At 41.9% G+C, this 24,609-nt stretch overlaps 1 protein-coding gene across 3 annotated transcripts in view; it reads right to left on the reverse strand.

Moving 5' to 3' along the window:
- Positions 1 to 24,609, reverse strand: part of mid2 (midline 2) — a 124,284-nt gene that overhangs the window by 33,811 nt on the left and 65,864 nt on the right. For all 3 annotated transcript variants that reach the window (XM_030061661.1, XM_030061659.1, XM_030061660.1), the window contains one exon: positions 7,395 to 7,502. In XM_030061661.1, coding sequence (XP_029917521.1) covers positions 7,395 to 7,502 — 108 coding nt within the window. The remainder of the gene's footprint in view (positions 1 to 7,394; positions 7,503 to 24,609) is intronic.

Below are 24,609 nucleotides of genomic sequence, written 5' to 3' on the forward strand. Positions count from 1 at the left end.
AGCCTGCAGAACAGGGGGAACAGAGGACAGGTCGCTTAAAGGGAGGAGAAAATGTGACAAGCGTGTGGTGCCTCTATGCTTCTGTGGAATAAACAACTTTCTCTACCTGACTTAACATAACAAGAAAAAAAAAAATCAATCTGTAACACAAAAGTGAAAACTTTCCCTGATAACATCTGGAGCACAGTCATTACAATTGTGTGCTGACATCTGGATCCACAAGATGGTGAAATCATAGATCGCACACACACAAAGACACACACACAGACACACACACACACACACAGGAAATGCAGGCATGCATGGCTGGAGTGCAGGAACACACAAAGACACTCACGGCCAGAGTTCAGGTTATGGGGTCACACAGGGAGAAATCCTATTGGCTCATCTACCTAACAATGACCTTGTGGATGCGTTACCAAACAGAGGCGTGGAGGCGATGAGCATATTCCTATTGTCCTCTGCTATCATGAGATAACACTGAAGAAAGGAATGTGGTTCAGGGGTAAATATATCCATGTGTGTACGTGAAAGAGAAAGAGACATGGGGGGAAAGAGTTCCAGCTCTGTTTTTCGCAGGACTCTGCTGTCGGCCAGCAAGGCACAACACACAGTTTCATTGTTTCAGCCTAACAAACAAGTTCATCTACCTGCGTCACCACTGGGTTGCTGGATTCATGAACCAGCAGTTAAACACTTTTCTGATCCCTGCATGGCTTCCATGACAACCAACAAATACACTGAAATGTCAACGTGCCATAACCAAGAACATGTTGCTTATCAATATTTACACTTACAGCCAATGTGGCGAAGCCTGTGTCAATGTCATGTGACTGCTAACGTTCATGCATGTGCTAATGCTAGTTAAAGTTAGCTTGTTAGCTACTGCAGCCTGTTTCATTTGCTTCATTAGCTTTGTTAGCCACCAAAACTACTATGGTTATGGTTAGGAAACGGTCATGGTTAAGGTTAGGAAAAGGTTCATCATCATGTTTAAGGTTAGAAAAGGTCATTGTTGACATCATGAAATGTTAGCTAATGTTTCATAATATTAGCTAATATTGGCTAGTGGATGCCAGGTAGTGAACTTTAGCTAAAAACAAACATGGCTCTTGCTTGACACAGGACTCAAAACTACTTGGTTATGGTTAGGACAAGGTCATGGTTACGGTTAGGAAAAGGTTAAGGTGTCTTTGGTTTGTCAGTCTTGTTGTTACAGAGCCCTGGAAACCATTGTGCCCCATCAACACCTGAGATACTCTGAAATAGTGATGGGTCGGTCACGAACGAACCGGCTCTAAGAGCCGGCTCTTTGAAGTGAACGACGGGAGCCGGCTCCTGATTGGGAGCCGTTTTTTTTTTTTTTTTCGGGAGCCGATTGGTTATTTTTTTTTGCGAAAGCTGCACGTGATTGGTCAAGATGTGGGGTGCCGTCTGTCTGCGCTGAGCGGTTCACCCCGGACCGGCAGTTACACACACACACATGAACAGGAGAACAGGAGGGAGGGAGACGAGAGAGAAAGAGAGCGAGGGGCCAGGAGAGACAACATGAACGCGCTGGAAAGGTGGAGTTAAGAAAATGAGTGACAGCAGGAAAAGGAGTAAAATCTAGACCCAGTTCAGTTTTATTGACAATACAAAGGCAGAGTGTAGAATCTGCAAGAAAAACATCTCTTATCGAGCCGGCTCCACTAACAACCTGCACAGGCACATGACAACTGTCCGTCCATCAGTGCAATGGGAAGAAAAAACACAAGCAGTTGAACCTGATATTGATGAAGGTGAAGTGTGTCTACTGCTGCTGCTGCTGCTGCTGCAGTGTGTACAGCAATTCAATTCAGCTGTAAATAGTTAAGTTTGTTTTTGTATTTTATAATATATGTTTTGTAGCACTATGTAGAGTGAATAAATAAAGGCATATTTATATAATAATCATATATAAATAATAATAAAAAAAACACAACGCATGTTTTTTTTACATTAGTAATTCATTTTGCGCATAATTTTACATTATTGTTGGTAATAAATTAATTTAAGCAACAAAAAATCTGAAGAGCTGCTTGGGAGCCGAAAGAGCCGGCTCTTTTTAGTGAGCCGAGCCAAAAGAGCCGGTTCTCTAAAAAGAGCCGGAATTCCCATCACTACTCTGAAAGCCCCAATTATCTTAGGTGATTATGAGTTACGCTTTCAGTTTCTTTCAGAATCTACTACTGCTGTTCTAAGTACTCGGGAAGTAATATCATATGTTGTGATGTGAGACTACACATGGACTGGGATTTTGGAATTCGAAATACTGTGATACGGCATAAGTGTTGTCTTTTCTTGGTTTTAGATGCTGCTTTAGTGCAAAGGGACAAAATTTTCTGAACTGAATGTACAGACAAAGCTAATCTGGCGATGTTTGTCAGTTGGATGCATTCCATTCATTGTCCATGCAGAGCTGGGGATACGCTGCAGTGAGTGGGCATTTCATTGGCCGAGTCTGTATTTGTATGAAGTTGACTCCAGTTCAACTTTACACAAATGAAGTTTGTCAAATGGAACATGCTTGAGTCATGAAGGTCTGGTCAAACTGTCAAACTCTTGCTCTGTAGATCAAAACTGAGTCAAGATTCAGCGACAGCATTATGTATGCATCACCCCAAATGCTTCTGGAAACATTTTTTAGTGTACCGTTAAGCTGGAAAACTATAAAACTGATGACCAAGCTCCAACTTGAAAATGAAGAAGCGACTGTGTGAGAACAGAGAAATTCTATTTGACTGTTGTAGTTCTGTTATTTGCCTCTACCTGCTGGGCCATCATATCTACATTACTAATGACTGGTTATCTCTCTATTGTGTAAATATCTTATGACAGCACCAACAGTCATCTCTCTATTTGAGTTTGTCCATATTGCCTGGCCCTAATGCTAAGCATGCTGGCTGGCTCTTCTCTGAAAGCTGCAACTTGTTGGAAACCAGCCACAGAAATCTGCAGCCACATTAGAGCCAGAGTGGTTGGAACTGGTGCTCGACTCGAGAGCAGCCCCGGTGATGCTGTTTTGCTGCAGTGGTCATCAGGAGGCAAATCCAGGTCAGGCAGGGCGAGGCTCTTCCCTCCTCGATACCTGGGTGCTATCAGACTTTGTTACGGTTTACAGCACTTGAGAAAATCATTTTCTGCAAGTCCCATCTGCCCTTTATGAGCAGTCTCCGATGAATAAATCAGAGTAAATTGAAAATTTTACTTTGACTTTGAATCCTCACGCCTTAGCTGCAAAAGTTTTACATAACCACCATAATCCTTTTCTCCTATTCAGACAGAACTATAGGTTACTGCCGGAGAAACGGTTTCAAGTTTGTAAAAGAGACTTACCACCTTATACACAGATAAACGCTTTTATGATGCTTGGCCTTTTGACTGAAATTTGTCTACGGATGCGCTGTAATATTATTTCCTACTGAGCATACGGAGGCTATTTGATTCTAATTTGAAACCAAAGTAATCTATTTATCTCCATTACCGCTCACATCCTGATTACACAAATTAAATTAGTTTGAAGCGAAGCTCTCTCTGGAATAGAGGCTGCGAGAGCCTCCGGTTTGTCAGTGAAAGGTGAACAGTGGAAAACAATGCAGCCTGCAACACTAAACCCTCCTCAGTAACGACCACCAAGCACGACTGAAGGCAAAGACTGAAATATTCTTCACTCCCTGAAAGCAGCGGACTTTCAGTAACCACCGTTCATTCTTTAGTAAAACAAAAAAAGGAAAGGAAATAGCAGATATAATATTGGGAATGGTGAATGCTTTTAAAAGAAATGCCTGTGCACATTTGTGCTTGCAGCTCTGGTATTATGTAAATTGGAATTACACAAAAAACACCGGGTGGCAATTGGTTGACAGCTTGTCATCAAAAACGCTCCAAGCATCAAAATAGCATCTAATGCGCACTCCCTTTATGCTGTGAGAAAAGCTGCCCTTGCTTAGAAGCCTCTCTGAGCTGGTGACTTAATGGAGTTTTCAATAGCAATCTTAGCCGCTCTTCCACTAAGTCAACCTTAATCTGTTGTCGCTGTAAACGACATTTGAGCAGGCTGAGAGAGAAAGAGAGAGACTTAATGGGTGCAGCAGATTATGACATAGACACATCTCCCCCAAACAACATTTTTAGCCATCATTATTTCCCCGTCTCCTAAAGCAGGACAATATGGCATGGGCTGTGTGTGTGTGTATGTGTGTGTCCCAGTGTGTGTGAGCATCTAACACACTGTAAAGACTACCTTATCTGAAACTGGAATGGAGCCAGTTAGTATTTTCCTCAAGGGAAATTTTAAGGTCACGAGATAAGCCTGCTACTCTCTGGTAAAATCGCAATTCTGCATTTTATTTGAGATTTTTACCTAACATTGTAAAGGGAAACTGTGACCCTCATCCTGACTAAAAGGACAGCCTTAACCTAATAAATAATAAGCAAACAAACAGCATATTATGATAACTGAGGTTGGAAGTTTAGTGGTTTAAAGTCACAAAGTAAAAGATTTTGGAAAACTTGAAGAGGGATTTGAGTTGATAAGTCTCAAGGCTATAAAGGAGCAGTTAAAAATAGGTTGCAGACAGAGAGATGCAAGAGAAGGAAAGACATATGATAAACAACAAAGATGCGCACGCACACACACACACACACACACACGCACGCATGGCATGGGAATAGTCTGTGTTTGTTTGTGCAGGGAGAGATTAAGCATGAGTGAGTCTCCTTAGAGAGAGACACGAGCTTGTTAAGAGGAGAGAAGACACACGCCCTGGACTGCTCCTTGTTCTGTGTGAGTGTGTGTGTGTGTGCGCATGACTGTGTGCACACATGTGGGTGTGTGTGAAAGGGAGTGCCCTGCACAGCTCTGCTCACTGCGATCAAGCCAGTATAATCCTATTGGCTCTGCAGGAGAGTCACCTCTGAACACTGCCCTCCTTTCCTCTCCTCTCCTCTCCTCTCCTCTCCTTTCCTTTCCTTTCCTTTCCTTTCCTTTCCTTTCCTTTCCTTTCCTTTCCTTTCCTTTCACATTTTGCAACTTGCCCGACAATTAACATAAAAATGGATGCCACTTCGGCCGCCCTAGTATAATGATTTGAATGGGAAAGACTGTTCTACTCTATTTAAGTTCTGTGGGCTCAGTTTGATTAGGTTTGGTTTCCTTCCCTTTCCTTTTTCTTGTTTCGTTTCTCATCACTTTCCTTGTCTTTTCTCAATTTCTCATTCGTCTGTCAGCAGCTCCAGACCTCTTCTCACTCATCCTTTGCTCTTCTTCCGTTCTCTCCCTTTCTTCGTCTGTCATAATACCCTCAGGCTTTTGTTTTAGCGTCGCCTCCTCTCTTTTCGTCCTTCTCGGCTCCCTCCCAAACATCCATTTTAACACAGCCGGAATTATTTGAATTACTTAACGTGCACTTGACTTATATAACTTGACCCTTAAACAGCCTCAAATATTAACACCTGCAAGGTGAGATCAATCGAGCATTCCTGAGGTTTTTTATCTGCACTTCACTTTAGTCTCCTCTCCAGCATTTCGCTTCTCTCCCCTCTACTAGACAGTCGCTCGCAGACAGGGACTCTCTGGAGAGCAAGCCTTACTCTTTTGTCTGCAATCACTGTGGACACACACACACACTGACACACATGCCAACTACGGTCCTGGAAATCTCTCATCTCTCAACAGAAGTCTGTGCAGCCTCACAGGATTTTCCACACACACCCTAAACTTCAGCTCAGGGAGAGAAAGATGTGCCTCTGTTTGCAAACCTTAGGAGCCTCAAAAAGGGGCAACCCACCCACACACCCACCTATACATACACACACACCCACCTACCTACACACATGCACACACACATGGATCAGTGTACCATAAGTCCTTGACCTCTCTTCACAATGGCTCAAACTCATCCCACACACACGCTGGCTGGGAGAGGCCACGGTGTTGCTGCTCAGGCTGGAGGCACATTCACACACTCTCACTTTTCTCTATCTACCTTTCTATCTTTCCTGTTTCTCCTAAAGCTTCTACGCACGTTGGGTAAGCAACTTCAGAGGCAACAAGGAAATCCACCGAGGAGAGACCTGGACAATATAATCCCCTCCTCTCAGTTTCATTCTGTTGTATTACACTGCTGTTTCTCTTCCAGTGTATCGTGACCCAAAAGTCAGCTGCGTTGGCAGGTAACTGTCTGAATTATTAGGAATTATGTAGGAACTCATGTAAGTGAGTAAACTGCACACTCCTCTGACCTACATTTCTTCTTTTTACTGGCGGGTGGAGGTGGTGAAGAGCTTCAGCACATCATCGGTGAAGTTTCTCTCGCTTGTTGCTTTTTAGAAAACGGCTTTGTATTTCATTCTTCAAGTATAGATACACCACTTCGGGAGTGTGGAGATGCCTTACACCAAATTTTAATTTGGGCAAACAAGATGAATCTAGGGCATCTTAATTAGGGGGCAGAGGATGCTCTGCTCTGCTGCAGCCCCGCGCATAATTTAGGATAATAAGACGGGTGTATTTTTGCATCAAAATTGCACCTCGTCTAGCTTTAGCTGACCCTTTTTTTTTAACATGCAAGGATTGGTATCACTGTAAAGACATGTTAGAGCTTATCTGCATTTGGATGAAATGAAGTCACAGGTTACTGGTGTTACTGAATGTGACTACATCCCAGTTCCTGTGGCTATTATTGTTAATTCGCACAGAAGCCACATCGATACCTTTCTTTCAGTGAGCTCTAGGAATGTCAGAATCATTCCAACTGTAGGAAACTTCCAGGATCTTACAGGACCATACCAGTGATTTTGCATCTACACAACCTGTACTTCATGTTTCTGCTTTAACCCAAAGCAAGTAGTTGTATTTTAGCATTCCGAGATCATTTTTCCTACTTTTTATCTAGCCATTGGTTTCTATTCATTCAACTACGATATGAACGTGAACTTCAAACTTTCTTCACACTAGTATTCCATTACCATAATGAAGTCATCAACATTAATTTTCCTAAAAGCAGGATGTAGAGATGACTTGAAATGGTGGAGTCCCTCTGCCACAAAATAGTCCTGGGGAAATGTTTGCTTTTCAGTTCTGTGGTTTATGAAAGGCAATGACTTTGTTAGCCACAGAAGCATTATACGGTTGGTGTTACAACCAAACATTCAATATTCAAACATTTGAAATCACCGGTATAGTCCTGTAATTTTGTGTCAAGAGACACATTTTAGACCCATATTTAAACTGGCCTTACTGAGGCCTCCATGTTTTCTTAGCTGACTGTTGTCATAAGGACAACTTTTAATGCGATAGATCACTGCTGTTTGAATCTTCCTGCTGTCCTCACTGTCAGTCTTCAGTCAGAAGTTTAGTGGGAATAGTTTACCTTGGACTCCTTGATCTTGACAGCGATGACCTGTTTCCTCTGGCGGATGATTTCTACCAACTCATCGCACTCCTCCACCAGTTTGGCTTCATGCATGGCTGTGTTCACCTGAAGAGAGAAACAACATTGAAATATGTAAAACAAAGTGAGAGGGAAACACTTCGATACGGGTGTTTTGTGGCTGGCCACAGGCTTTCTTTCATACTTAAACACACACACACACACACACACACACACACACACACACACACACACAGGCACCTCTAAGTATACTAACTATTGTATTCTATTGTATTCTGTTCTGTTCTGTTTTATTCTATGCTATTCTACTCTGTTCAGTTCTATTTGATGATCTTAAATCTAACCAGATTAGGATTGGTGATCATCTGGAAGAAGAGCCCTCCTCAGCCATGCCAACAGGCAGATTATCTGGGTGTCATGCTCAACTCAACCAGTCTGTGGGCTTTTCTGTTGGAACCCAGACAAACAGCCCTACAGCAGGCTAACCGCTGCGAGGGTGAGTGTGACAGCACTGACAATCATGTATGTCTTGGGATACATGGCAGCAGGCCACCTGGTGATTCCACTGGGGCTGCTGCACATGTGTTGTCTGCCGAGGGTTGCCGGTTTATGCTTAGATACCAAGAAGCACAAGCTTTGCCTGGTGCCCACTGCCCCATTACTGCAGGACAACCTGCCCTACTGGTGATGGGGTACATCGCTGGGTCAGGTGATGTCCTGTGTCTTGGTGTTCACAGACGTGTCCTTCATGGGTTGCAGTGGTCTGTGCCCCCCCCCCCCCCCCCAAGGGCATGCGTCACATTAACCTACAAGAACTCCAGTCTGTGTTTTGGTCCTCCAACACTTGGGATGTCCTGATCACATTTTTTTGCCCCTGAGTCCAAGTCTGAGTCATTTGATTTCACATCACTAAAATCACACCACTACTGTTGTTGCCTGAACGTTAGGCCATAAATTCTGTAATGTTTATGGCATAACGTTACACAAAAAAAAAAAAAAAAAAAAAAAAAAAAAAAAAAATCTGATCATTTCCACCCATTCCCAATAAATTGGAAATCATGTGATTGGCCCCGATTTCCAATCACATGATCAGATCGGGACATCACTACTTGAAACCCCTTATACAGGACAAATGTGTTGGTGAGGCCTGACAACTGCACCTTCTGTTGCCTACATCAGCAGGCTAGGGCAGAGTTTGATCCACATCTCTGTTGAAAATGGCAGACTGTGGGATTGGAAAATAGTCGACCGCATGTCAAGGGGTGGCCCCCTGCCAGATGAGTGGATGCTTCACCCTGATGTGCTGCAGCTGATTTGGACCCAGTTTGGGAAGGTGGAAGTGGATCTGTTTGCAACAGACGCAACACACACTGTCTGCGGTGGTTGTCCCTGTTTCTGTAATATGATCCACCTCTGTGGGTGGATGCATCGCACAAGCGCCATGGCCAGAAAAGCTGCTTTATGCCTTATTCCTCTCTGCCTTATTCCTCCTCTGTCGGAGGGAGTGAGACAAGAGCAACGGAAGGTCACCATAGTATTCCCGGACCACTGATACGCAGAGATGACAGAAATGCTGGCAGCCCAACCCTGGACAATTCCCCAGTTCTGCAGAGAACATGTGTGTGATAGGCATGATGCCAACATTGGGCCAACCTCTCCATGCTTGGCTCCCAAGAGAGACTGGCTAATGCAGGCTGGTTTGTCTGTAGGGGTCATACACAGTATCCCGGCGACTAGGGCAGGATCCGACCATTCTTCTCTCCTTTTTGCAGTATCAACTGGAGAAAGGGCTATCTCATGTCACTATTTAAGCGTATGCAGCAGCCATTTCCATCTGCCATGAGCTTTTGATGACTAGCCTTAACCCATTGTCCTTGTGAAACGTTTCCTTCAAGGGGCCAGGAGACAACACCCAGTGATGCATGCCCCCTGGAGCCAGTGTGAGATAGAATGAAACTTACGATACTGTAACCCTATTTCTATAAGCATAGCATTCCTGCCACTCCTATGCCACTTGCTGAAGAGACTCACAGATGCCGACAGCTCGGTTCACTGCTTTATACACACACTAGGCAGGCGTCCTGATCGGCTGACTGCATTTACATAGATTTCAGTAAGGAAGTCTGTGCATATGACTGGATGAAACCACAGAGTCCAGTAGAGGGTTCTGCCTGTGCTTATAGAACTTTTGTTATAAAATAGTAACCTTCATTATATTGTACATATTAAAGCAGTATGGTGACTAGTAGTCTACCAAATGTAAATGCACATGTATGGGAATCTAATCTCACATGCATTAGATGCAGTCATATGCAGAATCTACATCAGTCCTTTCCTGTTCTATGTGCTTCTACATATTTTTATGTAAAGCAAATGAATGTAAAATTAGATTTCCATATGTTTGCATATGATGCATAGCAATATTTTTCATTTACATATGTTTACATCGCAATATTTCATATGCATTACTTATTAAGAAAACAATCACAACAGTTAGTACCATTTACATATTCCATGGTTGCTTTACTATTCTATTCAATTATTTTCAGTGTTTTATTATCATTTTTTACTAACTGTGGTAGAAATTATTTAATAAAGGGGAGAACTGTCAAAGCAGTCTTTCTTTAGGCTTTAATACTATTGCAATATGGAAAGAGCATTACACCAACAATGTCAAAGTTGCTTGGTGCAGGCTGATTCAATGAGACAAAGAAAATCTTCACTAGTTATACCTTCTGTTACATTCTGAACTGTTGCTGAGCAGAAAACAAAATCATAACAAGGTCGTAAGAGAAAAAGTGGCAAATATAATTGGTTAAGAACCTTTAAACAATATCTCACACACACGACTTTTACAAGGCACCATCCTGAGTTTCTTGGTGATGTTTCAGAAAGCATGACTCAGTGGATTTACCACAGCTAAAGACCAAACAAAATGTAACAAGGGCAGAATGAAGTTGTTTTGGTTCTTTGGTCTACAAACTCTTAGAAAACATATGAATCTAGAATAAGCACACAGTGGAATCTGTAACAACCATGAATATGGAATACAAGTGGTTACATGGTTTGATGATAAACATAAGTAAATATATGATTGTCAAACATGAATACATAACGCGTTTCACATTTCCATGTCTCTCTGCTACGGTGCTGTGTCTTTGGTTTGTTTTGGGTGTGTGTGAGATAAGCAAGACACACAGACTTTCCCAAGCATATCAACATCTCCTGAGTTCAACGAGTAAGACACATGGCATGTGATGATTTTCAATGAATAATACTGGATATGTTAAAGAATAAAGCATAAAATATATTTCGATCACACTTCCCTCCTCTTTATCATTAAAATCATACTTTAATCATTACATCTCTTGTACTATGCTTGATAAGCAAGCTTCAATTTTTCAGCTCATAAGATACATCAAATCAGTGTTATCATAGTTAATTAAAACATTTTCAAGCAATCGAAATAAACTGAAACTAATGTTATGATCAGAGAGACTGACTCGGGGTGCCCCTAGAACTGTGGATGAAAATTAGTCATCTGCATCATAATAATCTTATCATGCTCCTGATCAGAATCATCACTGTAATGATTATATATCAAATCATACTATTTATACTGTTTTTATTGATTATTTTTATAGTATGTGTGTGTGCCAGTGTATGGATTTTCACAGGTTTAACAAACTAATTTCTAACATCCTAACAACCTAATAAAAGAAATTTCATCTTAACACATCAAATCTGACTAATAATTCCTTTAATGGTTATCAATTCTGGAGATGCCGCGCCAGCAGTAACAAGCAGCAACATCATTTAAATTCACTGACTCACAACAGCAATATACGATGAGAAATATGGTTATTGATTTAGTCTGTGTCAAAATAAATGTATTATTTTCTCTATATTTTCAAGCTTTTGCTGATTGCTTTTCCCTCTCTGTATCTGAACTGCCTTCCTACATTTTCAGATCAACTCCCAGTATGATTCATATCATCTTTTAACCACAGAGCTGAAGCACCTCTTTGTTTTCGCACTCCGTTATGCATTCCACACGTTGAAAAGCCGCCTCCAGCAAGATGTGCACCTGGATTGCAAATCAATATAAATCAAGGTGTGCCAAACAAAACAGAGATAAGAGAATTAAGTCGTTGAAAAGAACCATAAACTTGCACATTTGAAAGCCTCTTTTTGCCCGTCAAGCGCACTTGTTGCTTTAATTAAAGAAAACATCCTCTGATTGTTATCTGCTTTCAGTCAGCTGTCCTATGGCCTTACGTTCTGTCAGCAGAACAGAGTGCTTGCGAGCTCTGCAGCAAACTAGAAAAAGCACCACACAAGTCCTAATGCGGAAGGAATTAAAGTTTAATTTGTCTAAAATGTTCAGTGCTTTGCTGCAAAGTAAATCTCTCACGGCTCATGAAAACAGGCACTTTGCGACTGGACTACAGCTCTCCCACTTGCACTGCAGCATTAACATAAAACCAACCGGAATAGATGTTTGATTGTGCAACATCTTCAGTATCTAATTATTATAAAGGCTATATGTCAAGCATGCTAAATGTAATTAACAACATGGAAAAAAACTATAAAGATCTGTCTTCAATCACAGCTGTAGGGATGTCTGAAAATGAAAGTATTTAGGTGTATTAAATGTATGATTATTTCATCATATCGGTATGGTAACATCATATCTTGTGTATTGAAACAAGAGTAATTCAGCTGCACAGATACAACCTGATGGGTTGATGACAAGACTTTTCATGAATGATGATTTCAAACACTTTTCATTGTCTTAATGCAAAAGAAAAGCCAAAATTCTCAGTATTCAGATAATCTCACCAAAATACAATGGGTAGGTTGCTTAGTTCATGAAATATACATTTCCCATTCTAGACAGGGGTTCATTTTACCCATTATGAAAAAAATAGGGTGGAGGCTGTTAGAATATTCAACACTTGGGTTTTGCTTGGCTAGGTCAATATCCACCTTTTTATAAATAAATTCATCCAAAATGCTAAAACAAGGGCTTTTTAAAGACTTTAATTAATACACTGTCAGAATTTGCTTACACCATATTAATTTAATAGATTCTTTGAGGCAGCTCATCAGCAGCTCATCACCGTCTCAGGCCAACACTAAATGAACAGCCAACCTCGAACTCGAGCCAATGACCGAAAAAAGAAGGCGATGATGTTACTGGAAAACTTACAGTGGGGAGTTTGCTGAGTTGCCACATTGAGCCACTGCCAACAGTTCTGCCAACTGTGAAATCCAGTCCACTGCACCAAAAGCCTCTGAAACAGCCTCTGAAGCAGCGGTTCAAATGGGAAAAAGTCCAGAACTTGCAGGATGTGCTGTTCAGACTTCACCGAGGCAATGAGCAGAGCAGAAAACCTAACCTGCCATGTCAGACAGGTGAGAAACCTTGTGAATTCATTGAATGTGGCAGCGCTTTCATCATCCAGGGACATTTGACCTGTAAGAGGATTCACTCTGGACTGAGGCTGTGCCGCTGATCTGACTGTGGAAATAGTTTTGGGTCCTTTTCAAATGGAAGAGAGGCCATTTCATTGAGCTGGACTGTGGGAAAATATTCCACACATCCAACAGTCTGAAAACAACACCGTCTGATTCACACAGCAGAAAAAAACCTGTCACCTGTGTTGATTGTGACCACCACATCTAATGTAAAGGTCCTCCAGTGCATACTGACTGTAAGGCAAATTTCCCTGAAAACACACAGGAGAGAAAAACATGCCTCTGCCCTGTCTGTTGCAAGAGGTTTGCCTCAAACTGCACACAAGGCAGAAGATTACCATTGCTTAGCCTGTGGCAAAACTTACCATGTGCCATCTCTGCTAAGAATTCAACACTAACCTCACATAGCCTGTGCAACTATAACAATGTGGTTAGTTTTATATGTATGTATAATCCCTTTTAAAACAAACTAAAAATCTTACTCCTACACTTTGGCGAGAGGAGTCATCACTTTCTTCTTGCCTGCGGGATCAATTTCAGAGCATTTGAGAAATTACTAATTCACGGCAGAATGCATGCCAGAGAGAAACCATACCAGTGTGATGACCACGGGAAGCTTTCACACTGCCGGGCTATTTCAGAGCAGAAAAGGAGAGGGGCTATTCTACTATGACAGCAATGACCTTTGAAGGAACAGTTCACCCAAAATACAAAGGAAGAAAGATATTTCCTGCAGAAGAACACAGACAAACTGCATCAGTCTGCTCCGCGTGAGCACACATTTGAGGTGGGAAGACAGGAAGGAAACAGTCCCCAATAAAACTGTTCACCCCTGAGGGCTTTGGATTATGCCAGGTATCCATGTCATTGTTTTTGGAAAGAGCAGTTGTTGAGTTTTTCACATGTAAATCTTTGATGGTTTGAGCTCAACAAAACAATACCCATCTAGCCCCATTGTGATGGAGAGAAACTGGAAACCTCGCCAAATCACACAGAAACCATCTGGATAGATAGATTACACTTGGGGTAAATGGGAAAATATGTTTTTTTTTTTTTTTTTTTTTCATGTTTTGTGTGTACTGTTTCTTTATGGCAACCAAAATACACACAACCGGGCAAAATAATACCACTGCCCTCGGAGCAACCACAGCTTTGCTTGACACCAAAGCCTTTTACACCAAAGCCTTTTTCGGCGGTGGACTGACTGAAATAAGGCCACTGCTGAGCTGGCAGCCCTCACAACACAGCAGAGAAACTTTTTGACTTGGGGAAGAACTTCAGCTGGTTTAGTCTTAAAATGCATGAAGACTCCATCATGTTCCATCTGCCTTAGCCAACAGCTTGATACATTAAACTGACTTGAACCACTTTGAAAGCTTGTGACTACACTGGAAGGCAATGGATCACTTAGCAAGCCTGTGATTACATTTGTCAGGTCACCCTAACACTTAATTCTCAAAAGAACAGAAAGTGAAACTGTGAAAAGTTTGAGACCCAGAAAAGGAGTTCAGCGAATTTAAACAAAGGGAAATGTCTGCTGCTACTGTCATTATCTCTTTGATTGTCTTGATTGCAGCTCCTTCTTACATCAATCTCTTTGACTTCATTCAATACCGCTTCAGCTTAGATCATCAAAACACATTGAATTTTGTTTATTTGTGTTTCAACAAAAGACTTTGTCTAGTGGACGTGTAATAATTCATTGATTAAACTGATGCAATGAATGAATCATAGATTCTGCCATTTGATCTGCCAGAGGAAATAAATAAAAGGAACCACTCTGACTTTGGTCTGGATTGATATGAAACGCTTTGAATCAATTCAAGATAGTCCACATAAATACATGTGTTTATTTAATGCACATGCCTATTTAATGTCTATACACTCAACGTCTGGCGACAAGTTCTGTATTGAATCAAATCATGGTTTAAATTAAACTGAGTTCAACTGAATTTTTCCAAAAAGGAAAACTGAATCGAATTGCCAAGCAGTGAATCGTTAATACAGTTGAATCTCTGTTAAGCCAAAGATTCACAGCTTTTCATTAAAAACTCTGAAAAGTTTTTGTATTACCTGACTTATTAAAATGACAGTAAAGTGGTCACTGCTAATTTTTTCATTCAAACTAAAACTCAACTCAGTTTTGTGGACTGATGTGCCGAATGAGCTATGACCAGTTGCAGATGACTTATCATTTGAACTTTGATGCTGTTGTAATACTTGCAAATGTCGCAGAACATTTCACTGCAGAACATTTCAATACCAAGATTCATCTCCTTCTGATTTGTTCCCCATCCCTAAATTTCACAGGGTTGCGACTTGCTGTCATGCCGCAGACTATCAAACTACTTACCCCGACAACCTAGTTCCACTCATCACTCCACAAAGCTCATTACAACACTCAGATCCACTTAAGCCTCATTATTCACACACTCCCACACACAAGTGCGCACAGTCAAGCACAAACACGCATGCACACACACGCAGACGCTATTAATTCTGCAAAGACCCATCTTATGACTGCAGGTTAGTAATTAAGCAGGATAAATGCAGCCGGCCAGGATCGCTGTGAATTACAGCCGAGCTGCTTGGCAGATTTGAGTTATAGAAACAATCTTCATCCTCCTCTTCCTCCTCTTCTGCCTCGCTCAAATCCTCCCCTGTGCTCCTCTGCCACCTCCTGACATCATTGTGCTCTCCAACGGGAACACTGTCACCCACAGTGCATCTCCCTATCCATCAGACTCCCCTGCAGGCATGCTGAAATAACAACAACTCAAGTTACAGTATGTAGTAGCTCTGCTGTGTGAATGTGTCAAGAAAAGCCATGATAAGATTGAAAACAGTGTCACGTCAGACACTTTCCAGCGGCTCACGCTATGAAAACAGCGATGAAAAATTAAGAGCTGAACAAAACAACGAAGAACAGTCCAATGTGTTGATTCATTTTTGATACACAAAGTGTAATAAGAGAATTAGGTTTCCAAATTCCTCAAGACTAACAGCTGACGATAATCACGATCACAACAAGCCAGAGCAAACTCACCGGGATTATTTCTTGTGTAGATTAGCACAAACACATTCAGCCAGCAGGATCTGGCATATCTTATTCATTCATTCTGTTTATGCTCATCTATTCTCACCCGGCTGCACATTCATTCCTGCTCCGCTGCACGTCTGACATTTAAGTGTGCCAGCTAGTATCATCGAACGTTACCTCATAAAGCCAAAAAAATGAGGAAAGTAGCCTTAGAAAATGTCACAGCACTGTGTTGGCACTCAGTCATAATTACACTCCACAGTGAATACCGGTGAGAAAACAAATTCCAAACATAATTAACAACCACCAATCAAACTGGATGGTATGAAATAACCTGATCTATTACGCTGTCTGTGAGCATAATATAACAAAAGGAGTGCAATTTGATGGAAAGATGATGAAGTCAGAGGTCAGAATGAAGAGTTATGTCTCGACCTCGGCAGCAGCAACAGGTGCTTTTGGAGCTGCTGGCTTCACGAGCAGATCTAAGAGCAGCAACAATTCACTCACTGCATTAATATGTCAATCAGAAACTGGCCCATTCAACCTAAACTATTAGCTAAAAGTGAACTGCTCTGATTTAATCTTGCATTGGTACCACATGATCTATTCTTTCATGATTCTTAAAACCAAACAAAACCACAAAAAAGGCTTAACGTTGCAGTGATCTCAGAGTGCTATGGATTGCAACCTTTTTGGTAACAGTTTTAATTGAAAAAGTGTAGCCTTGCATTATTGCACATTTATTAATGCATATAAAGTTTTGGCTAAAAGTACAAAATGCAATTGTTAAGTCAGACTACAGTTTACAAAATCAACCCAACCTGGATTGTTTCTTTAAAAAAGAAAAAAAAAAGGAAAATCATTGTTCAAACAACCATCTACTGAACTGTGAATTGAAGAAAACCTATGGTAATGTTAATGATTGTTTTGGACCAACTACTCTACTGCATGTCGTCCCCTCTGTCTGCCCTGTCCTTCCTGTCTCTCTCCACTGTGACTGTCTAATAAAGGAGAAAAGCCAAAAAATAATCTTAAAAACGAAAGAGAATGAATCCCACCAGACTTTTTCGTGTATTTGCTTGAGCAAATTATTTGAAAAAAGAGTCCACATGGCCCACAACCCAGACGCCCGAGGCTACTTTCCACTTACTTGCGTCTGACCTCTGACGACTAGAGATCCTGCCTAAGTGGCTGTCCTTCTAACAAATCAAGATCGTCCCTTCGTGTTTCATAAGTTATGGTCCTCCAAAGTTTTAAATTAGGACCTTCAATTATAATCAGAGCTCAACACGGTGCCAAAATGCAGCACCCCTGGGAGTTTTGTCAAAATCGCTTAAGTGTTGCCTGAAATATCAACCTGAGAAGTCGTGTCTGATGGACTGGCACATCCACTTCCACAAGAAACACACACACACACACATACACACACACACTCTGACATGATCCTCTCTAACAGATGCAGGTCCTGATTCCCTGCACAGACGTGGGGATAATTCACACAGATCTACGACACCCCTGTGGCACCTGACTTTAAAACAGGGCAAAAATAGCTTTACGGGTGCAAAAGACCAGAGGAATATGCAACTACAAGACATATATCACTGATGTTACGCCACGAAGACGTGATTCCTGTAACTGTTTCCCTGGCCGTGAATTTGGACGCCGACTTTATGGGCCGACAAAACGTTTGTTTGAGCATTTATATGCAAACTAACAGCTGGCTGCTTGTGGCTAACAGCTTTGATCCAGAAAAATAATTCTCTCCCCCCCCATTCATTTTGAACAAAGCAGCTCCAGAGTGTTTCGATAACGTCATGGATTCGAGTTTGACTTGGCTGTGGTTTTGAGACAGATAAACCCAGACAGACCTGCAGAAGGTCAAAGGCAGGAGAGGCAAAGTGAATTCTGTTTGAGGGCACATTTTTTCATTATTCTGGATCCTTGAAATGTCATTTGCCTTTTAACTGAAATGTTGCAAATATGGAAGAAGAGGGGGAAGGTTGAGAGCCGAGGACATATAAGGATGGAGGGAGGGACAACCCAATAATATTCTTAAAACAAGAAAAAATACATAGGTCCACAAATTTAATAAAAGGAAGAAAGAAGAACATGTGGTGGACTCAAACAAGGAATTATGGCTCTCTCTTCAAAGCGTGAGGGATGGTGTGCATTTCCTGGCTGCTTTTTTGTGCTATGCATCTGTGTATCTTACTGCTGGATTACATTAAAAAAAAATCATCCAGGGGTCTTGGCCACAAACACCCAAATAACCATAGGATGAATGTTTAGGATTAGGCCTTACGTCACTGCACAAGCATTGATAAAAGAGCTTATTTAGATCCAGCGCGGCTGCACTGCTGTTTAGTGCTGTTTTGGCCCTGCAACTCGCTTTGAAACTCCAGAAAACTCCAGAAAAAAAAGAGCAGACCACTTAATCTTAAAAGAGGAAACTAAATCTCACAAAATATTCACACCTGATACAAAGGATTAGGCGGCATTGTAAGCCTCCTACATACGGCGTGCATTTGAAGTAAATCGTCCACACAGCGGGGCAGACTTCACAATATATAAACCTGCGGGCCTGGTCTATTGACTGCAGCACATTATTTAATCGAGGCACGTGTTTTTGCTCTAAAAGCCCACTGGACCTCAGTGGAATGCAATATTTCCTGAGTCCATCACTCTTAATACACACTTGCTTACAGGTGCACACAACCCTCATATTAAGCTAATTTATTTTCCTCCCAGGATGCAACACAAGTCCTGAGGCTGGAAAAGACCTGCTGCTCCTTTGACTGCTTCCTCAAATGCCGATTCCTCCACATTCGCCGCGTCAGGCCGATGCCACCCCGCCGCGAGATGTGCTTCGTTACCTCGGCTGCCAATGCGGCAAGAGAGCCCTCATTAAAAAGCTGCTGGTGAGCGCGCCTCGTCGGAACAACTGATACGGCCGTTATGCAAAGGTAAGCCGAGCATCATCATCCTGAGAGAGCGCACAAAGGCAGAGAGAGAGAGAGAGAGAGAGATGGAAGGAGGAAAATCGGATAAGCTGATAGGAGAGGGCTTCTCCATACTGACAAAGTTAAGAGTTTTCTCCGATGCACAGGCCCTTAAAGTGGTATTATGTAAGCATGATGGCGGCGGCTCCCTGGGATTTGCTATTAACAAGAGTCTCCTCAGACCGTGCACAATGGAAATACAAACTGTGTCTCCTTTCATGTTCTGGTTTTCTGCAGCAGCAAAGTTCTGTGTCAAAGCAAGATGTCCATTAAAGAAAAAACATCACAGAATGGCTGCTGGCATGACGTAAAAAAGCTTATGTTCAAAAGTCATTACAATTATTAGCTATCTCATGACTTTCTCATACGTGACATGTTGGAATCATGTGATCATGTAGTTTTTAATTCTTAAGCAATGAGGAAATGAACCTGACAACATGTTTTTTTTTTTTTTTGCTCTGGAATGGATCAAAATGTATCAATTACATTAAATAGTCTCAGACTGGATAAAAGGGGAACATAATGATAGTGCAAATTAAGTGACTTGGATTTGGAGGTGACTTGCCTTAATGTTCCCCTTAACAGCTGCACAGGAGGGCCACTAATGTGCAGGATCGAGTTCAAAACTGACAAAATGATTACGATGTAATATGGCACAATATTATATTTGAACAGATTTAAAAAAAAAAAAAAAAAGTAAATATATATCTAAATTTTCCTAAAAGCGATACCACTAAAAAACATGAAAACTGAGGAGAAACACAACAACACAGTCATCAACACAATCTGTAAAGTGCAGCCCAGTTCACCAAGTGTGCACGTCTCAGTTCAGTGTTGACAGCTGAAGTCTGTCAGCGAGTGACCAGCGCTGACGGGTGGGAGGGGGTGGAGGGTGGGGGAGGGGGGGGGGGGGGGGGGGGGGTCGTGGGGGGACACAGTCTGTTGATGATCCTGGCTGCTTGCTGAAGCCACCGAGCATTCTGCTGGATTGAGCACAGATGCTCCTGTGCTTCTTCCCAGACGGCAGGAGGGAGAACAGATTGCGAGAAGGGCGGTAGGGAAACAATACAGGTAACAGCAATAGACGAGTGCGGACGCCGTGTCAACTTTCACTCTGGTGAGACGATGGTACAGACTGTCACATGAACATGTACTCAACTAACTTTTGAACTCCTTCTACAGACTTGTGGTTATGTAGAGACTGTGGTTATCATACTATTGACTGCAGGAATATGTGTTTTAATGTGATCTTACAATAAATGTCGTTCTTCTGCTCTGTCTCAGAGGATTATTTTTATCTTAACATTTTTTTTTTTTGCTTTGTTAGAACAATCACCTTCAAAAGCCTATAAATCCCTACACAACCCTTGATGTTTGAGATTCCTGCTCTCCAACTCCACAAACATAACTGAACTGTTTGCTAATTCAACTTGTAACCTTTAGCATTACCCTGTTTTTTAAAGGATGACAGGAGACGTTCTTAACCCTATAAAGCCATTTGTATCATATATGATACACATTTTCAATTCCGTTTTTCGTTTTCAGTTTAATCAATACTTGACCAAAATACTGTTGTATACCTTTGAACACTTCCCCTGTTCACCCTGGACCATACCATTGGCACTTCAGGTACATATCATATCATACACCAGAAAGGTGTATGAGATGTATGATATATATATATATATATATATATATATATATATATCATACAGTTTGGACACACCTTCTTATTCAATGCGTTTTCTTTATTTTAGACTATTTACATTGTAGATTCTCACTGAAGGCATCAAAACTATGAATGAACACATGTGGAGTTATGTACTTAACAAAAAAAGGTGAAATAACTGAAAACATGTTTTATATTCTAGTTTCTTCAAAATAGCCACCCTTTGCTCTGATTACTGCTTTGCACACTCTTGGCATTCTCTCCATGAGCTTCAAGAGGTAGTCACCTGAAATGGTTTTCACTTCACAGGTGTGCCTTATCAGGGTTAATTAGTGGAATTTCTTGCTTTATCAATGGGGTTGGGACCATCAGTTGTGTTGTGCAGAAGTCAGGTTACTACACAGCCGACAGCCCTATTGGACAACTGTTAAAATTCATATTATGGCAAGAACCAATCAGCTAACTAAAGAAAAACGAGTGGCCATCATTACTTTAAGAAATGAAGGTCAGTCAGTCCGGACTGACCTTGAGTGAGAATCTACAATGTAAATAGTCATGAAAATAAAGAAAACGCATTGAATGAGAAGGTGTGTCCAAACTTTTGGCCTGTACTGTGTATATATATATATATATATATATATATATATTTATTGTTATAGGACTAAATAAAGGGTTCAATTTCAAAAAATTGGAGTTTTCTGCCAATTCTTTCATAGTTCAGGCTTTATAGGGTTAAAAGCCAAGACATGTGGAGGAACCTAGTTGTTTTGTGGGTCCAATCACTAGGGTTGGGTACTGTTCACATTTGAACCAATACCAGCACGGGTACCCAAAGGTACCTTTTTCAGTACTTTACTCTGTCTGGAATAACATAAAATGTAGTTTCAGTGAAAAAATACAGTGTAAACCACTCATTTTCAATGCTGTTATTCATTTAGAACATTCTAGCATGTCCTCTCCCCTCCTAAACCTGCCCGTACAACCTCCAGCCTATCACAGTCATATCTGCTCGCCAACTAGCTGTGAAGCCTTGGCCAGGAAGCTGTGATAACTCTCTTCACTGCTCTCCACCACCAAATCCACCATAAAAGGGGGCAGTGTGATATTCACAGCAGCCGGCGTTGTGTCTCCATGTTCGTCCTCATCCACATCCTGAGCAGAGTCGAACGAAGAAGAATGTGACGGAGACACACACGCCTCTCTCTAGTGTGTGTGGTGTAGCGTATTCCTCACCAGGAGAAGGAGGGAGGAGGGAATATTTCTAGATACACCTCTCTCAACGGGAGGCTTGAACTGTGTGAGCCGGCCTGGAAGCGGTGAGCGCAGTCGGGGTAATGAGGCTTTGCTCTCTCTCTCTCTCTCTCTTTCACTCTCACCCAGATGCACACTTGCAACAAGCAGTAAAGGAAGGATTTTTCTGCAGACTCTTCTACAGAATCTTATCAATATTTTTTTGAATTCACAACACAACCCGCTCTCTCAAGGTTCCAAAATTTGGCTATGATTGCTCTAATATGAATGGGTACCAATGTGCGGATGTGTGGACATCAGGAAATTAGGACTACAAACTAAAACCATTACAGTTAAATCACATCAGCTAATCCCAAAGAGATTCCATCCTTGAAACATTATGTTGATCATGTTTGAAGCCCAGGGTATTTTCTCCTGGCCTCTTACTTGTGAAGCTGCCAGCTATCATGTGTTGATGTCCCCACGTTCCTACATTATCGATGACAACAGTGTGTCTGCTGGCTCTATGACCACTGCTGCAAACACTCAGGAGTCGCACCGTCACGCTGTCCTCTCGACGAGTCTCTGTTTGCAAGAACACCGCACTTTGATCTGATATTCATTAAGCACAACAGATTTAAAAATACTACAGCAAACATTGCTGTGAGGGTAGGGGCCTCTCGAGGTGGAAACTTCCAGTGCATTATCAAGTGAATGCATCACTTTAAAGTCCAGCGGCAGGATAATAACTCCCTGAAGCGAAACCCCGGGAGAATGCAGCTGCACTGCCGCTGCGTGTGCTGGCACTCTGAAAGCTGATTCACACTGTGTTTGATCATATCTTCGACACCAATACAGTACGAGACAAACAAGGAGGAGAGGAATCCAGGTCATGCTCAAACCCCTTCGGAGATTTCTTACTTTGCGCACACCTCTCTTACTCCCCAAATCTCTGTTTTTTTCTCCCTTCCCCTCTCTCTGTTGTGTTGCATTATTAGTGAGTGTATTCTCCTGCACAGTGCTTGTATCTGTTCCGGTCAAAAAGATCACGGGTAGTCACGCTAACATTCATCCCGTCTCTCCTCTTCTTCCCTTTCCCCTTGCCAACGCTATTACTCGACTCCCTCTCCTCTTCTTTCCTTTTCTATTTGCTTCCCCGCCTCTCCTCCTGATCTTCTTTCCTAACCTTTCCTTTCCTTTTCCCTTCTCTTTCCTCGTCTCCTGCCATCCATTAGGAGCCAGTGTGCATTAATGCAAGCTTGCCTGAAAATATTACCCCGCTTCATTTCTCCCGTTAATAATTAAGCCAGCCTTTTGACATTGACATCACATAAAAGAGAAGCTCTGACTAGGGCAATGGGGCAAACTTAGTTTTTTTTTTTTTTTTTTTGTAATTTGCTTAACAGTCGATGGAGCATATTCACCCCCATAACTTCGCTCCTCAATTCTTTTCAATGAATAAGTGATGAGATGCTGTTGTTGTTGTTTTTTGGTGGTGGCGGTACATTGGCATGCAGACGGAGAGAAAAGGGGGGAGGAGGCAGACAATTTTTCCCCCAGCATCGGTGACGTACCGTTCCCTCTGTAGTTAATGAATCACGCTGCGATCATTTAATTTGATTGGATGACTGGCCGCACAAGTCACTATCGCGGACCTCGGGAGCAACTCTGAGAAAATGGAGTCAAGCCTGGCTAATAAGAAATGAACTGCACGTGGAGTGATGGCGGCACCGAAGTGCATTTGTCCTCCGTGGCCATTAATGTCAAATCTCAGCGAGAAATTATGGTGTTTATTAAGAGCGAGTGCATTAAGACAGAGTGTGTGCCGCTGCGTGTGCATTAGCGCATGCACATGTTAGTGACACAACTCTGCCAGCATTAGAGGGCTAAGCGCTGCCGCTCTCCGGCTGGCCTCACACGGCACTTCCATTAAATCACAGCACGGGCTCAAACGCAAGGGACCGGCAGCGACTGAGAGCGGCCGAGGCGTAATTCTCTGCCAGCGGGTCCAGGTTCACCTCAGGACACGAGAGTGTAAATACTCTGAGGTGTCACTAAATCGAACACGGTGAGCCGTGCCGCATTATTGGTTTCTGACAAGTCAAATAAAGTTTCCAGGTCGAAGATATATGCCGTTTGACAGATAATCTTATCCACCTTGACTTGAGGGAATAAATTTCTTGTATGGGTGGCACCGGTGGGAATTAAACTGCTGACTGTACTGTGGTCCTGGTAATTCACTGCATGCTAAAATCACACTCACGACACAGAGGTGCACAGAAAATACAAAAAAGTTAAAGGGATAATTCACCTGTTTTAAAATATCTGATATTATTTTACAAACCCCCTCAGTCGTAGGGCAGTAGTGGTTCTATCCTCTCACTGTTGGATGGATGGCACCAGTTAACTATCAGACTCCTGCCATTGTTTAGATATCCCTAAACCTCTTCAGTACAGCTCCTACAAGTGGGTGTGCCATTGCTGTGTGGCTGAGCTTTGTTCAAACCCGCAGAACATTATTTTAAATTCTAGGAGAGATCCCAAGGTTTCCAACGATACCAAATATGTGCTGCCGACTTACAGAGAAATGTGTGTAAAATGATGCACAAGACGTCTAGATATATTCTGTTTGATGTGATGCTGCAGCCATAAAACAAAGGCATCTTGGGACTGAATATTTCCCACAATATAAGTGTGATGAAGCCTCAGTGAAAAGTTGCAACCAGGGGATAAAGAATATGTGTGTGACATTTAAAAAAGTCTCTCTAACTT

This window comes from Myripristis murdjan, chromosome 10 (genome assembly GCF_902150065.1).
Source record: "Myripristis murdjan chromosome 10, fMyrMur1.1, whole genome shotgun sequence".
Taxonomy (NCBI): domain Eukaryota; kingdom Metazoa; phylum Chordata; class Actinopteri; order Holocentriformes; family Holocentridae; genus Myripristis; species Myripristis murdjan.